The following is an 18,611-nucleotide window of genomic DNA, read 5'->3' as shown; positions in this document are numbered from 1 at the left end:
GCCGCACATACGCCTCGCCATCGGAGGCACCGAGCTCACCGCCCTGTTGGACTCCAGTTCCGAAGCGTCCTTCATCAGCCTAGCCGTCGCCGACCGTCTTGAGCGACTGGGCTACAAGCGGCGACCAGCGACCGGACGCGTGTATCTCGCCAACGGGGCGAGCGAGCCCATCCGCGGATATCTCGTGCTTCCGATCCGCTTGCCTGGACACGAATTCGAGCACGGGTTTCAAGTCATGCCGGGGCTGGACGTCGCCATGATATTCGGGGTCGACGTCATGGCACGCGCCCGCATGACAATTCCGCCACCGCCGCTTATACAAAACCGCCCGCCGACGACCACGTCTGTGGTTCCGCGCGCCGACACAACCGACACACTACCGGTCAGTCCGCAAGCTCCGACACCGACGAGGCCGACCGACTACGCACATTCCTCGCAGAGGAATTACCGCTCTTCGAGCGCATACGGGGACCGACCGACCGTGTGCAGCACAAAATACGCGTGAAAGATAACCACGCACCGATCAAGCAAAGATACCGCCCCCGAAATCCGGCCGTACAGGCAATAATTGACCGCGAGGTCGACGAAATGTTGCGCGACATAGTCATTGATCGATCTCAAAGCGCTTGGAGCTCGCCCAAAGTCATTGTCAAGAAAAAGGACGGGAAGCCGCGGTTCTGCATCTTCCGGCGCGTCAACAACGTCACGGAACGTGACGCGTACCCTCTGCCGCAGATACCGGCCACGCTAGATAAACTGAGGGGCGCGCAGTACCTGTCGACACTCGACCTTAAGAGCGGGTATTGGCAGGTGCCCCTGGCATCCGAAAGCTGCCCCATCACCGCGTTTACCGTACCGGGCCGGGGGTTGACGCAGTTCACCGTAAAGCCGTTTGGGCTACACTCCGCCCCCGCCACGTTCCAGCGCTTGCTGGATTCCGTACTCGGTCCCGAACTCGAGCCGCGCGTCCTCGTATATCTGGACGACATCATCGTCGTTAGTCGCTCCTTCGACGAGCACCTGGCCACGCTCCGCGAAGTCTTCCACCGGCTCCGAGAGGCACGGTTGAGAATAAACCCCGAAAAATGCCGATTCTGCACCGACCGTCTGAAATATCTGGGTCACATCGTCAACCGGCAGGGCATTTGGACCGACCCCGATAAAATGGCCGCGATCGTAAACTGGCCCGCACCGCAGACCGTACGGCAGGTCCGCCAGTTCCTCGGGTTAGCGTCTTGGTACCGCCGCTTTATCCAGGACTTCGCAACCGTCGCCGTGCCGCTCACCGCGCTGACACGGAAAAACGCATGCTGGACATGGGGCAAAACCGAGCAAGAGACGTTTGAACAGCTGAAACGCACGCTCACATCCGCACCGGTACTCGTCTGCCCGAATTTCGGCCGGACGTTTGTGCTGCAGACGGACGCGAGCGCGATCGGCTTGGGGGCAGTGCTGACGCAATACTTTTCCGAGGGCGAGCGCGTCATCGCCTACGCGAGTCACACTCAACCCCGCCGAGCGCAGATACAGCGCAACCGAACTGAAATGTCTCGCCGTGCTATGGGGGATACGGCATATGAGGGAATACTTAGAGGGATACCACTTCAAGGTGATAACCGATCACCAATCCTTGAAGTGGCTGCAGACCCTAGACTCCCCGACCGGTCGCATAGGTCGCTGGGCGTTTGAGCTCAGGCAGTACGACTTCAAGATCCAGTACCGCACGGGGACGCTCAACAAGGTCGCGGACGCGCTATCCCGCAGTAACACCGCCTTGCGAACGGCTTGTACCTGGTAGTAGCGTTGGCTGGAGATCGCGCGAAACACCCCCGCCGACGCCCCCGACTTCCGGATAGAGAACGACCGACTATATCGTCACGTACTACACGACCTGGATTTTACCAAAACGCCCAGCGACACTCAAAGGAAGGAGTGCGTTCCGCGAGAAAACCGCGCTGAAATTCTCGCGAGGTACCACGACGCGCCGACCGCGGGGCATCTCGATATCGCCAAGACGATCTCCCGCATCGCACGCCAATACTATTGGCCCGGCATGTTCCGGGAGATCGCGCGCTACGTCCGACAGTGCCGGACGTGCCTCGGACACAAACCGGATCAGCGCAGACCAGCCGGTCTGATGCACCCGACTGCGGTAACGCAACCGTAGCAGTACGTCACGATTGACCTAGTCGGTCCGCTGCCCCGCTCGAATAAGGGTAACACGTGGCTGCTCACGATGCAGGACCGTTTTACGAAGTGGTTGGAGATGCGCGCACTACGTCGCGCGACCGCCGCCAACGTCGTATCTGCAATAACCGAAGCCGTTGTTCTGCGCCACGGCTGCCCCGAGGAAGTCTAATGGGACAACGGCACGCAACTCCGCTCGGCTTCCCTGACCCAGCTACTGCGAGCGCTCCAAATCAAACACTTAACGCCGACGTATGCCCCACACTGCAACCCGGTCGAGCGTACGAACCGAACAATCAAGACCATGATCAGTCAATACGTCAATCACGACCACCGCAAATGGGATGGCCATCTCGCCGAGTTGCAGTTTGCCTACACCGCAACCCACGACGCGACGGGGCATACGCCGGCGTTCTTGAATCACGATCACGATTTGCGGCAACCCGAGGAACGAGAGCGTCACGGCGAACCACGCGCACCGCACGTGCTACAGCACCGGCTACAAGACGCGTTCGAAATCGTCCGAATCCAACTCGCGCGCGCTTTTCAGCGCCAAGGAAAATATTATAATCTACGCCGCCGCGAGTGGCGACCACAAGTAGGGGAGTGGGTCTGGAAGCGCGAACACCCCCTGTCCCGCCGCGCAGACGCCTTTAACGCAAAACTCGCGCCGAAATTCCTAGGACCCTTACAAGTGCGACGAATAATCTTGCCAGTCATTGTAGACCTCCGAAGCGCGGGGGGGAAATGGTACCGACACGTACACATTCAAGAATTGAAGCCCACCCCTCCCCCGGACGCCGAAGGAGAAGAGAGCGAATCTGACTCCGACACCGAGTAAGCGCGATAAACAAAAAGACGAATAAATCTCGACGACCGCAACCGCCAAATTCCTGAGAGGCGTCAACAAGCGACGACAGAGAGGTGGCACGACGGCTACCGAGCACCGACCCGCTCATTTCGCGACGCACCATGGAACGCGAGAACGATATTCTGGCAGCGATCGACGCATGGCTAGGAGAGACCACCGCCGAAGCGTACGGCAAAGCCCGAAATGGACGGAGTAAGCCGACCCGTGCTACCGCCGGCTACCGCATCACGACGACCGACAGCCGCCCGGAGGTCCTCCCGAACACCCGGAGACCGCCCGCCACCGTCGGGGTCCGCCGCGGACGGTTGAATCAACTTTCCGATCGGCGGCGACGGGAGAAATTCACGTGGCTAACGCAGGAAGTGCCCCGGCCAACTCCACGGGTCACACCGCCGCCACCGCCACCACCCAGGAGTACGCCTACCCCGCTGAAGGTCGTGGGACCGCTTCCGCCACCTGACATCCCGGTGGAGGTGGAACCCGGGGTCGTCGTACAGGTACCCCACTTTGCGGTACATTCCGCCCGCGAATATAAACCTCGCATCGGGGATAGACGCTGGCACCTGCGCTTCGACAGGACCGGCAAATTACGGTCCTGTAAGGAGAAATCCTATCCACGACCCGGAAGACCCGAACCGAACACCACCAACGATAAACACGGGCAGTAGGCCTCTATGTTTAGGCCTTATTAAATGAGGGGGTGGTGTAACGAACCGCCTTCCGACCCCCCGGATCACCTAACCGTCCGAACCGTCCGGCCGAACATCCGCCGGACGGTAATTAGCGGCGCATAGCGCCTAATAAATAATTAGCATAACAGAGCGAACGAGCGATCGCTCCCGCGCTCTCGTCTTCGCGCGCACGCACTCTCGTTCCCGCGCCGTCCGCAGCCACGCTCTGCGCGCGTGGTTCGAAGCAAGAGACCCGAGATCGAGTGGCGGGGATGCTGCCGCCAGACCGCTCCGCCGTAACACGCCGCACATCCCCTTGCCACAATCTTTGGGTATACTCGTATAAGGCGACGTTTGCGGGAGGCAGGGCCTTATCCACTTCTGGCCGGTCCGCCGACTAGGAATCCTAGGTTGCCATCGAGATCGAGCGCCTCGGTCTCTGCTAAGCCACTTAGCTAGCAACCGCTTCCGCCTTCGATCCTAGCTTCGTTTCCCGACTCGTCGACCTGGGCTCAAGAAGAACTTGGTCAAGTCACTTGACGTGAAGGCGACTTCCATCCGATAAGCCTCCCGAGTTCGACGCCACCTCACATAAGGGGGTACGGTGCTCCGTGCCTCCACCAAGCGCACTTGGCGTGAGGGGGTGTCCTCCGGCGATCACTCGCATTAACCGCCTCGCGACGGGCCACGCGACAAACCGACAACAACGCACGGATCCGTGTACGCGCCGCGCTCACCGCACCACGCACCGCGTCTTACACGAGCGTCACGGCCACAATAGCAAGGCCGCCGCGATTCGAAGAAAAACACCCGAGGTAATTCCGCGAACCGCGTCTAGCGCGACAAGTGCGCTCGCCGAAACCTGCGTAAATAGATGCCCAAGCGTTTGTAAATAGATTCCCATACCGCGTATGCCAAGCTTGTATATATCGATAAGTTCCGAATCTCTGTGTCACGTCCGTCCGCGCGTCTAGTTGGCTAATTAAGATCCGCGTCTCGATCACAGCCTGATCGCGTCTCCGGATTTCTAGAGCCTCGTACCGCTACTAGTACTGCGTACTAGTAACCACAACCATGAATGTACCGAATTGATGTAAACCTAACCGCATGAAATAAACGTATGTGTATCTACCAACTTAAAACACACGTCTAATTCCTCCAGGCGACCTTTCGCGCCCGTTCCCGCACCGCCAACAGTCCGTGCGCAAAGTACGGTCGTTACAATATATATATACAGGTTGACCCATTTTAACTTAGGCAGCAAAATAACTCGAAAAATAAGCACACTACGAAAAAATGTTTAGAATCAAAATTTCGTCATTTCGAGGGGGACGTACAATGATGTTAAAATCAGCCCCCCTACCCTTCCCCCTGGGCAGTGAGGGGGGGCAAGTTTGAAATCTTAAATGGGAACTCCTATTTTTTATTGCATAGTCGGAATCTTTGGCTAAAAACACATACAATTTGTCTTAAACATTTTTCTTGATTCATGATAGATGGCGCTGTAATCGACGAAATTCGATTTCTTCGATTTCTCTTACTGAGAACCCATGCTTACGATTCTGTAATAAATTAACAATAAAAATACCACGTTTTCATTGTTAATACTCGAAATTAGTCTTAAAACAAACTTCTTATTATTTTTTATTACTCATTACTTACTTCTCAAGAAACTATTTTTAGCGTAACCCGTAGCATAATATAATTGGGTTCGTAAATAAATTTTTGAATTGGAAAATTTAATTGTTTTATCAAAATATAAGTACTATGATAACGATTTATTAAAATAAAATCAGTTAGTTTGTTTATATTTTTTTAATAATAAAGTTCAAATATTTATAGAAATTCAAATGAATGATAACGCATCGCTATTGGTGTGACGTCACGATGTTGTTCCTTTTCCGCGTGCTTCGAGCCTTCTGCTGTGTGATAGTTTCGCACAATTATTATTATTAAATTATAAACAAAAAGTAGTTTCAAATATAGCAAATATTTTAGAATCAGGTTTTATTAAAGCTGATTTAACAAATTTGTTTAAAATAGACGTATTTATAGTTTGTAAATTTATTAAGGAAAATGACAAATTCAACGCTGCTGAAGTTAAGAAATGCAAAAGCTGCAATGTAAGTTCATTTATTTCTAACATCAAACGAAGAGTATACTGCAGCCAAAATATCAGTAACCTCTTTCGTATCTCATTGTCAGTAAGATGAAAGGAATAATTTGCAATTCGCTCTCTATCGAGTTGACAGGAAAAAATATGTGGCATAACTCCAGATTTCATTTTTATAGGCTCACCCATTGAAGAGAAACAAATATAATTTTCCATGTCATCTTTTAGTTAGAAAATATCAACTAAAGAATTATTTGTACAACATATCATTCTGAGATACTATTCTCATAACCTAGCCTCAAAACTTTAGAAATATAGATACTAATGGAAATAATGGTTTTATATTGAATATTTACAACAAAATGATCATCACAACAAAAATAATTCGATTTTGTTGATTCATGCGGACGTCGAGCCAATCGAAACCACAACTACCTTATTACTTCTTCGCGTAGTACTGTCACAAATACTTTAGCGGGTGCACTTTTCGTAATATTTTTGCACAACAACACAAAACACCATCGATAATTCATGTTTATGTGTTGTAATAACAATACAGCAGTTCAAATTAAATAAAAATTGAGCATACAGCTGTACTAAGTACTATGTGCATACATACTATGTTTTCGGCAACAACATCGTGACGTCATTTTCGAGTTCGGATAATCTCGGGCAATTCCGGAGCGTTCAAATGATCAGACTCTCGACTGTGTTTTAAAATTACTATAACTTTATAAATAAAGAGTAGATTGCAAAAATAAAAAAGTTACAAATATATTTAAATATATTCTATCGATTGACAATGTTACTAAAAATTGACTTAAAAACCGAATTGCATAAATCTAAGACTAGCAGATGGTATCACAGAGAAGTTTACTATGTATACTTCTTTGAAATAATTGATATAATGATATCAATTATTTGTGTTTGTTTTTCTGAAATGTTTTGTATTTTAATACACATGTGTATTAAAATATTTTTGTATCTAATTATTAAATACAGTGATTTGTAAAAATCACGGTATATAATATATGTATATACATAATACATACATATCAACATATTAACATATGTATATATTTGTATATGCGTCTATGTATAATTTATTACCAACATAGAATGTATTTAATGTATTTCCTTTCATTCTTTTTTACTTTGTGTCTTGCATTACATCATTAGTAATAAGTAAATGCACTGGCGGATTCTAGGGGGGGGGGGTTTTGGGGTTAAACCCCCTTGGAAATTAAATCTAAATTTAAAAAAATCGATTTTTTTAGATTCATTTAAAAAATCTAAAAAATAAAAGATCTAAATAAAAAAAATGATTTCAACATTAAAACTAAATATCGACGCGGAAAGCGGAGGCGGTCATGCCAGTTTCCAAATTCTATCACCACGCACACACTCGTACGGTACGCTCGTCGCAGGTGCCGCCGCCGCGCCACTCTTTTCTTTCCTTGTATGCGTGGTGGGGGCAGAGTCTCGAATTGCGCGGAGGCGCTCGTGAAAGTCGTGAATCTCAAGCTCTCGGCTCAAGGGCCTGTTCTCCCACTCTGCGCGCTCGCCTCCTCCGTCTCTGTATCTGTATACGTCCCACAGTCCCCATATAGTTTATACGTGCGCCGCGTGCGCATATATGCGTTGTTATGCGTTTAAAATAGTCGTGCACGACATGCAAAATTCAAGCGATTACGGACGACTCTTTCACACACACACATATATACATATATCTACACATCAACGTTCTCAGGCGTTGCCGGACGTTTGGGCCGTTTGGCAGCCTGCGTTAAACGCTTTATAGAAAATAAGAAAAATCGCATTCAGTTAAACAGAAAATAAATTCTTTGTGTTACGAAATTTATTTTTCGGCATCTATTTTTTTTTGCATTAGTCTTTTGAGAAGTATATTCGCTCATTTTCATTCGTATTCTAAGTAGCCGACTGGCTAAGTTGTGTAAGAAAAATGAAACGAAATACGACAATAGTCGATTTCTTTAAAAAAAAATCAAAGCCAAACGAAAGTTCAGTTTCGGAATCCCCTCCATCTTTACCCTCTTCCTCTTCCACTTCTAATTTTCCTACCCCTTCTCCGTCAACTTCAGCTTCCTGTTTGCCTCCTTCCTCTCTGTCAACTTCAATCTCTGTTCCTGTTCCGGAATTTTTTGAAGAGAACGATATAGTTATGTTTCTCGACAAAAAAATAAATATATTTCAAAAGGTAGACGCATTGAACAATCTTTATGTACCTAATCCAAATTTTGTTTTCCCAAAAAATCCACAGTTGCGTAATTTAAAATTTCAATACTCATGGCTTCATAAATTTAAATGGCTTTCTTATTCTAAGGCAAAAGATGCAGCATTTTGCAAATATTGTGTTATTTTTGGTCCTGAATTTGCTGGAAAAGGCATCCAAGAGCTGAAGCAATTAGTGAAACAGCCATTTTGCAATTGGAAAAAAAGCCTAGAGACCTTTAAAAGTCATGAAAATTTAGAATACCATAAGAAATCCTTGCTTGATTACGAATCTGCTTCTTTGATTACTACGAAGAAACAAGACATGATATCCGTTCAAATTAATAAACAAAGAAAAGAAGAAGCAGAAAGAAATCGAAAATATTTAAAACCGATAATAGAAACAATTCTATTATGTGGACGACAAGGTTTATCTTTAAGGGGTCATCGAGATGACGGTAGAATTGATCCACAGATAAACCCGGAACAGAATGACGGAAATTTTAGAGCGTTCTTAAGATTTAAAATTAGAGATGATAAGGAATTATGTCACTTGTTTCAGATTCAAAACAAAACTATTTTATACACTTCTAAAACCACACAAAATAAAATAATTGAAGTTTGTAATTCACTCATTTTGAAAAAATTGATTTCGCGAATAAAAGATAGCGGGTTTTTTTCAATTTTAGTGGATGAAACTACGGATATAACTTCGAACGAATGTCTTTATGTATTCGAATATTTAACAACCAAACGATGCATATTGAAGAACTTTTCTTACAATTCTACACTATTCACGACTTAACGGGAGAAGGATTAGCCAATAGCATTTTGAAAGCCGTGATGGAATTAGGTCTTGATCCAATGAAAATTCGAGGACAGGGATATGACGGTGCTGCTTCTATGAGTGGAAATTTTAATGGCGTTAAAGCACATATTTTGAAAAAATATCCTTTAGCAAAGTATGTGCACTGCACATGTTTTAAATTTAGCAATTTCTGACTCTTGTAAAATGAAAGAAATAAAACATTGCATGGGAATTATTAGCAAAATATGCTCCTTTTTTAATACTGCGAAACAAAACTTCCTATTACAAGAGGAAATCAAAGCTGATTTAAGTCGAGAATCTACACATTTTAAATTGAAACAACTTTGCGCAACAAGATGGTCAGAAAGGCATGATTCGGTCTCTATTTTTTTGGAACTTTTTGATTACATATTGAGCGCGTTGCACAAAATAAGTTCTACTTGGGACTCTTCTGAGACATCTTCTACCGCATTTTGCTTGTTGACATCTATGAAAAGCATGGAATTTATAATAGCTCTCCTAACAATTAATCGAGTTTTCGATTTTTCCAGTAATCTTTGTAAATATTTACAAAGTCCTAAGATCGATTTATGCGAGGCAATTTCATATGCAAAAATTGTAACTCAAAGAGTTAACGAAATTAGAGAAAATGTCGACGTTGAATTTGAAACTTTGTATGCAAAAGCTAGTGCATATGCAGAGAAATATGAAATTGAAATAAAAGTTCCAAGGCTTGCTATCCAAAGATCAATTAGTCCAATAACCTATTACAAATCCAATATATTTATAAATTTTCTCGACCATTTCATCATGGAAATGAATGAAAGATTTCTCATTCATGAACAACTTTTATCCAGTTTTCAATTTCTATTAGCACCTTCGCTTTTAGACCAGCATAATTTGCATCTTTTAAAAAATATTCTTCAAACGTATGAAGCTGATTTGCAATACAACATAGAAGGATTGATGAATGAGTATGAAATTTGGCATAAAAGAGTGGAAATGTTAAAACGCCCGTTAAAAAATGTAGAAGATGCGTTAAATAATTGTAATCCAATTATTTGCGAAAATATTTTTATTATTTTACGTATTTTTGCTACTTTACCCGTGTCGACTTGCGAAAACAAGAGATCATTTTCGATGTTACGACGTCTGAAAACCTATTTGCGAAGCACAACTTCAGAGAATCGTTTAAATGGATTGGCGCTCATGAATCTTTATACAGATTTAATGCCGTCTGTTGAAGATGTTTTATATGAAATAGCTAAAACAAACTTAAAAGTACTCATTTAAATAATACAGAAAAAAATAATAAAGAAAAAAATAAATAAAAACATAAAATAAAAAATACAACAATAAAAAATAATAACATATAATTAAACATATAATTAAAAATTAAAAAATTTAAAATTTAAAAAATTTAAAAACTTTTAAAAAATTTAAAAAAAAATTAAAAATTAAAAAAAAAACAAAAAAATTTAAAAAGAAAGTAAAAATAGGATCAGAAGTTTCACCACGTCCTCGTCGTTGATCCTGGAGTAAAAGCTAAGCGTGAAACCTAGAAAAATGTCAAGTAATTTTGCCGAAAATCCCCCCCCCCATGACCGAGGTCAGGATCCGCTAGTGAGTAAATGTATGATTTTACAATTTCGTAGCATGATCACATTAATCTTTTATTTGTCCTGTGATAACATCTGCTAATCTAAAATTTATGCAATTATTTCAATTGTGATTGCGATCTTCTACGAGATTAAAAAATGCATACTTATTTTACACATTACTCGAAAATAATACTTGCTGCACAGTAATATGATTTGTAAATATATTCCACTCTATTGAGCTGTTATATAAATACAATCTCATAATACACATGCAGCAATTTATTTTCTACAATGATGAAACTATAAAGAAACTAAGAATAAAGAGAAATGGAAAAAAATATTTTGAGATATATAAAAATTATTTATTTTTTATTTTTATGCGTTTTACGTCATTTTATTTGTTCAATAATTTCTGCATCTTTTTATGGGATACCTTGTCTGTTTTTTCAGCACGATTATTGTATTGTGTACGTGAATATATAGTTTTACACGGATTAAAAGTTGCAGTGCTTTCAATCGATGTTTATAACATGAATTATTTTTATGAAACCATTCTGTATACGTATTATTCGTGACGTTTATGCATTCTTTTGTAATATTTTGTAAAATAGATGTAGACGCCTAATAACGTACCCAGTTACAATCAATTGCATGTAATTGAATTTGGATCACTTTTGCAAAAAGACTTGTCGGTCGTAATATCTTTGTAACTGTAGGAGCATCTTCATCAGGATTTGCAAATTCTCGCAGCTCTATATATATTTCGTTTACTGTGGCGTCATTCATTGATGTTTTCGTCATAATATTACAACAATTATCGCATTTAGTTTCTGCAATGCTTTTCCGTGCTACGTATCCAGGAAAATATGCAATAGCATTGTAATCGTAACTACTTAATAAACTTTGATTTCCAACATTATCATATTCTTCAAGAATATTCACATTGTCATTAAGTAATTCGTCCTCAGGATTAATTTCGTGTTGTACAGAAACATTACTGTCAGTCATTAAAGTCTCTATTGACTTAATTAACTTTGTCGGTGAATTAATAAGACACTCGGCTTCTGGACACTGTACATTGCCTTTGTCACTTGTATGGATATACCCTACGCATATAATGTGTCTTACATTACATCGGATTACTCTTGCAGTTGGATTATTATTAAATCCACCACGTTGTCTGAATTTTGAAAATAAGTGTTCTACAGAATCTTGGTTACACAATCCTATCGCAAGTTCAAATGATTTATTTTCTATTTTTATATCATTATATGTTCCTAAAAGTGCTTGTACGGTCACAATAAATCCTTTTAAACATGGAATTTTCAAGATTTTTTCAGGTAACGTCGACCATTCTAAACACCGTGACAAATTCTCTTAACAAATTTACAATATCAGGATTTTTATCAGAAACTAATCGTTTTCCACTAAACTTCATATTATAACTGTATGAATTGCAAGCATCAATTACATTGTTCATGCATTCTGTAAAATTTGCCGTTGCTTCCCATGTATCACTTTGCAATTCTCCTCCATAGCCCGCTGTTGTCATTGCGGCTGTAAACCTTTCACTCAGCACTTGGAATGGTCTTTTGACGTTCATTGATTGAAATTTATTGGAGTAAAGATGTGCCTCTGTAATGTGTGATAATAAATTTGATCCTCCTTGTGCAGCATTATCAATGCGCCATGTCTATTCATAATCGCTAAAAGATGCCACAACTTTTTTTCCGCAATATAAATATTTGTGTGTTCTTAGCAAACTCACTAATCGTTTTACTAAATGTGGAAAATCAAACGACGCGTAATATTTTTTTCTTTTATGAATTAAGTATGGATTATCTGTGCTTACACCTAGTTGATTATAAGCACTTTGATTTGATGAGCCTTGATCACATGTCAAAATTCGCACATCAGCATCTGTATTGCTCAGTCTGTCCAAACATTCTTTTAATAAACTGATTATTTCTTCCGCTTTCATGCATTTTCCAGGAAGAAAATATGCCAATGGTTGACGCCACGGGTTACGCGCGTTAATACTGTCTAAGCAAAAGACAAAAACACATTTAGCATTTTCGTTTCTTCTTCCCAAAGGTCCAAGCTCTACAAGTCTTTCTACTTGATCTAAATGATGTGAGTATCCTTGATAAGATTTTATTGCCATTTTGTCCCATTTTAAGACACATACTCTCTCTTTCACAGGCAAGTCTTTGAGTTTCTCTTGTAATTTTAAAAATACAAAATCACAAAATCCTGGCATGATATTATATTCTTCATGCCATCTTCTAATGGTTCGTTCAGAAGGGAACGTGCAACCTGCTTGTCGTAAATGGCGCAACGCAGAAGATGAGAAACAAAAAAACTGTTGCGCAAGGCTTTTCTCTTCTTGCGTATATGGCGTATTTGGTGTATGCAATTGTAAATTTATCATTGCCTGTGCAACAGGATGTAAATTTTCTTTCTCTATCAGATTTTGTAGAATTCTTTTCTAGCTCTTTTTAATTGTTGGTTTTCTGGGAACTTTTTGTTTACGCAAACGATATTTTAAATGTTTTATTATTTTATGCAAACGAGCAATTTCTTGCTTTAAAATATCCACTTCTGATTGCGATTTCTCGCTTGCGTTACATATGTTTGTTTTTTTAATTATAGGTGCCGCGTTACACGTTTTTTATCTCTGATGGTTCCCCATTAATCCATTCCATTAAATTTTCTTTTTCATCCGAAGTATCAAAATAAATCTCTTTTGCACGTTGGTACGTTTGAATATATCGATTACTTGGAACATCTATTTCTTCTACGTTAACGTTATTGTTAATTTTTTCTGACACTATTTGTGTGTCATTGCTTATTTCTCCTATACCAATTTTTGTTGGTATTTCTTTTAATGTTAAATTTTCTACTTTATTCGAAGTATCAAAATGCATTTTTTTTGCACGTTGGTACGTTTTAATATATCGGTTTTAATACTCGGTACATCTATTTCTTCTACATTAATGTTATTATTAATTTTTTTTGACATTATTTGAGTGCCATTGTTTAATTCTCCTACACCTATTTCAACCGGTATTTCTAATAATGTTAAATTTTGATTTGTACGTGTATTTCTTGTTTCCGATTCTTGTTGTGAGTATCCCTTAAACTTTATTGGAACAGCATCTCATTTCAATGTTTTAAAATTTTTCTTGCTTGTTGGTCCTGTTTTGAAGGAACTTGGATCAAAATGATCTTCACATAGACCAGCACGACGCAATGAGTTGGCAGTCCATGTTTCCAATGTAGTATTTCCTGAAACAAAATTATGAAACGATATTAGTAAAATATTACACAATCGGTGTGCCGTACAAATTGTAGAGAATTTAAAACTAAGCAAAAAGAGTTATAAATAAATATAAATATGTGTACCGCATAAAATGAATACATGTTATTTTTAAAACATTTTAAAAAATTTGAGTGAATGATGTTCGAAAGATGCAACAGAAAAGTATGAAGTTTGTCTCTTAATAATTTCAATTAAAAAGTTAAAAATAAACAATTTTTAATTTCTTAAATTTTTTAAATTTAAATGTGTATCTTAAAAATGTTTTAAAATTTCTAAATGTGTATTTTAATGACTGAAAAGTTACTAATTTTTTTTATAATTTTTTGAGAATTACATTTGAGAAGAAATATAATTGAATAATTACGTTTTTATTTACTATTATCGCAATAATAAAAGTAAGGAGCTAATGATTAACGTATGATAAGTGTATTTTGATGTGGGGGCAAATTTTACATATGAATCCGACTATACCCGTTATAGTATAAAAAATGGCATTTCTAGACCTCTAAAATGTAATAAACGGTATAGCCGAATTTATACATGAAAATTCCCCACCCGAAAATAGATTTATCATACGTATCATATCATGCTTTAATTCTTAAAAAAAAAATTTTTTCACCAAGTTTTAATCCGCTATCTTTGTTCTTGTGATAGTAACAAATAAAAACATAATTATTCAATTATATTTTTTCCAATCTTCTGATTTACAAAAACTATAAAAGAAATCATTTCAGTTATCAAGTTAAATATTTTTGGACATTTTTAAGGTGCAATTTCTAATTGTAAAAAATTCGAGAAGTTTAAAATTGTCAAATTTCAAGTGCAATTATTAAATGACAAAATTTGTTTTTTTTGTTACAACATCTTTCCAACATTATTTATCTACAATTTTTCAGATTTTTAAAAAAATAAACGTCAATGTTAAAATATTAAAAAAATATATTACGTAAGTTTTTATGCACAAAATTAATCTAATTATTTAATCCACGTATTTTTTAACATATTTTATTTTATTTATTGTTTGTAATAATAAATTTTGTATTATATTACATAATTTCAGTTTTATATGTATATAAAAAAATAGATTTATATACAGATTAAAAAGAAACAATGAAAACTGATTTAACTAGTTTATTTTCTTAAAATTGTATTTGTCTTGCTTTTGAGAAAATAATAAATATATAATTAATTTTACATATTATATTATCTTTATTAACTTTTCATACATTATGATAAAAATAGTAGGCTAATGTAAAATAATTAATATGAATTAAATAATAATTGTCTAATCTTCATAGCCATCATCATTAATTATAGGATTTACATTTTCAACACAAAATATTCTACTTACAAGGGGAAGACGCGGTGACTCACCCTACGAATTTTACCTTAATATTCTTAATTTTTCTGTAAAGAAAAAAGATTTACGTCTCCCGGCGTTTGAACGCCGGAGGACATAAACTTTTTTTTATCTCTTGAATAATTAAAAAAATTAGGTTCAAAATCCTAAAGTGTCACTGCGTCGTCCCTTGTTAATATTTCTTGTCTTTTAATTTTTGAGAGATATTGACTATGAGATAGACTAAATTACTTCAGATACGTGTAAACAATATCCGATAGAACGATTTCTAAAAATATGCTACATTTTTGAGTTCTCGATTGAAATATTACTTTAAACAAATGTCCATCAATTAATATAATAAATATGATAAGGAACTCACCGCTATTACGTATCCATAATTGACATCTAGCGTCAGTAATAACAGGAAATCTATATAAATGTGATCCCATTGAAAATCTTCCGTTACGACAATTTTTATACATACACTTATCGTATATACATTTTACACAGTTTTCACTCATTGTTACACTGTTTTGTCAACAAAATTCTTTGCACAAAATAAAAGAAAATAATATAAATTAGAGACAGAGCGTAAACTAAAAAGAATAAGCGTAAAGGAACTCGATTTTTTTTGTAAATCAAACAGTGTTACTAAATAAATAAAAGAAAAAGAAAAAAGAAACTTATAATTGCAACCAAAAATGCGATTTGGTACACAACTAAAAGAACAGGCTATCGAAGTACTCTGTCTCACTATCAAATGCGGATTGCGCCGAACAATAGCGTTCTTCGTCGTCACGTAAAGTCGTCGCGTTGTTTTGTTTTTCTTCTTTTCTAACGCTTATTTTTAACCGTTTACGAAAAAGACGAATTGAACCAATAAGATTCATTGTATCATAATACATATTTAAAATTCAAAAATTACAGCTTAAATAGGCAGTTTTTTATAATTAGGGAGTTTTAAGAAATCATATATACAAATAAATTTTCTATATATATATTATGCTTATAAGTTTATTATAATTCACCAAATTTTTGTATGTTAATGTTATAAAAAATTATATTTACAGCAATGCTGAAAAAGAAACAAATATTCAATAATCATACATAATGTTATTAATACAAATGTACGAAATCAGTCTTCTTCCCAAAGAATTATAATAAATACAATTATCCAGATTTTTTTACATACTTTGAAATATTTCAGAACTATTGAAAAATTCTGCATTTTTTCTCCAAATTTTTCATATATGTAAGTTTAAGAAATATTATAACAATAAGAACATTTTAAACTTGGTCTGTATAAATTTTAATTACATTACATATTGTACACTGCGGGTACTGACAAGGAGAGACCGGTGATCACAGCTGATGATTTTTCTGTCGTACGGAAAGACTGACAAAATACGTCATCACTTGGACGACGAAGTCAATGAATTTTCTTTTCTTTTTTTTTTTTAAATCAAAATGTGCAACTTTGCATAAAATAATTGTAAAAATCCCACGGGTTCATATATTTGTTGTTATCATTTGCCTTGAAAAAACATTTCCGAAAAACTGTGTATATCATATAAATAAAATTAAATATTTTTACATATGTGAAAATGTAAACCTTATGAATAATTTGTTCAAAGTGAAATTATTCGTGATATTCTTACATTTCCAGATGTAAACATTTTTACATAGTTTTATCTTAAATAGACAGCAATTCACAGAAAAAGAATTTTTAAAGCAATGGATATCTAAAGGAAAATGTATACGTTCTTTTTAAATGGAAAAAAATATATATATATAAAATGTATAAACTTGTTTGATTCATTATGATTTACAATTATTTTGTGTAAGAATTGTACGCATATGCCATTATAACAAAATATAAGACATGTATAAAAAGTGGGCGCTTTCTGGCCTCTCTACGTCCCTGTTCAGCAATCGTCCGAAATCCTCTTTCTGAATTTTACGGCCAAAACGTAGCGCGGAAAACGAGAGGGGAGAAGACGGTATCCGTAGAGATAACATCGCCGCTTGCTCCGTGTTTGCCACCATGATGCTTTCTCTCTCGAACCGATGGTCTAAACAGACGACGGATAGAGACCGATTGTTCGTCTTTATCTGACTAACGCATCTCTCACTCCTACATAGCACGGAGGAGAACCGTAATATCGACATAGAGCTGCTGAGAACCACGAAAACGTGGACATTACCGACGAGGAAAATGGACCTTGGCTACGTAATTCAAGGTCCATTTTTCGTGAATCTCAGAGACCTTCTCAAAATAAAGTCGCACCTAAAATCGAAGCGCTCTCAGGTTCCTCTTTGAATGGGGTGTATTCCGAAAGTTCTATTGAAAAGAGTTTCTTTAATCATAAAATTAGTAGCACTGTAACTAACTACGATGTGTTCCGTAATGTAAGTTGAATTTGTGATTATTGTTGGTTTGCAAAATATTATTTACTGATAATAATTTTGATTCTAAAATAGGAATTGAAGAATGCACAAGTACTTCCAAAGATTGAAAATTAACTGCAAAGTTTGTTTGTTAAAACTTTTTGACTAAATTTTTTGATATTGCCAATCTTGATATTATTATTTTATAATCACTTACACTTATTTGATTTGGTTTGAAATAAGTATGAAATCATATTATAGTAATATTTAATAAAAGTCTATCATTTATAAGTATGCCAGCTAAGCTACTGTAATCTCTTTAACTATTTAAACAGAATCAATTTTATCATACACTATTAAAGCACACAAACGGATATAATCTAATTTACTTATAATTAATAATTTAAAATTAATCAGAACTTGCAAATTTTAGCTTTACGGAATGTTCGGAAATCCATCTTTTGCTTAATCATTATTTTAAAATAAAAATGATTGTTAGTAAATATTACTTCAATAATACATGATTATAATTATTTTAATAAATAATACGTCATTAAAATTATTTTATAAATAATTAAATTACAAGAAATTAAATTAACTTCTCCGATGGTCTCTACAAGCTAACGAAATCACAAACTCAACTTTTATTACGGAACACAGCGTAGTTAATTATAGCGTTTTCGATTGGGATGCACTGGCTGCACTCAGTGTCAGGCGCGTGTTCGATTGGCAGTGCCAATGCGCACTTGGCTAGTGTCACGTGTTCGTTTGAACCACAGATATCTATACTAAACTAGATCGCTAACCTGTGGCATTAGCATATGACAGTATTGAGGCAGGAAGGATATCCGGTTTCAGCCATGTTACCTACAACAAAATGGCCGCTCCAATGCCACTCTTGCTTGGCATTATGGCACGTCGAAAAAACACTCGATAATCACAATTAATATGCTCAACGGTAAAGTGTATAAAATACACTTAGAAAGTGTATAAAATAAGAAAACATTAATTTTAATTAGGGACGCATAAAATAGTAATAAAATAAATCCATTTATAGTAAAAAAATAAATTTTATT

At 38.0% G+C, this 18,611-nt stretch overlaps 1 protein-coding gene across 1 annotated transcript; it reads left to right on the top strand.

The window, feature by feature from the left end:
• The first annotated feature begins 2,491 nt into the window (after window positions 1–2,491).
• LOC105199700 lies at window positions 2,492–3,028 on the top strand. The gene has a single exon (XM_011166899.1). The coding sequence runs from the start codon at window positions 2,492–2,494 to the stop codon at window positions 3,026–3,028; it is 537 nt and encodes a 178-aa protein (XP_011165201.1).
• The last annotated feature ends 15,583 nt before the right edge of the window (window positions 3,029–18,611 follow it).

The sequence above is a fragment of the Solenopsis invicta genome, chromosome 14, assembly GCF_016802725.1.
Source record: "Solenopsis invicta isolate M01_SB chromosome 14, UNIL_Sinv_3.0, whole genome shotgun sequence".
Lineage (NCBI taxonomy): Eukaryota > Metazoa > Arthropoda > Insecta > Hymenoptera > Formicidae > Solenopsis > Solenopsis invicta.
This window is presented reverse-complemented; position numbering and strand designations above follow the sequence as displayed.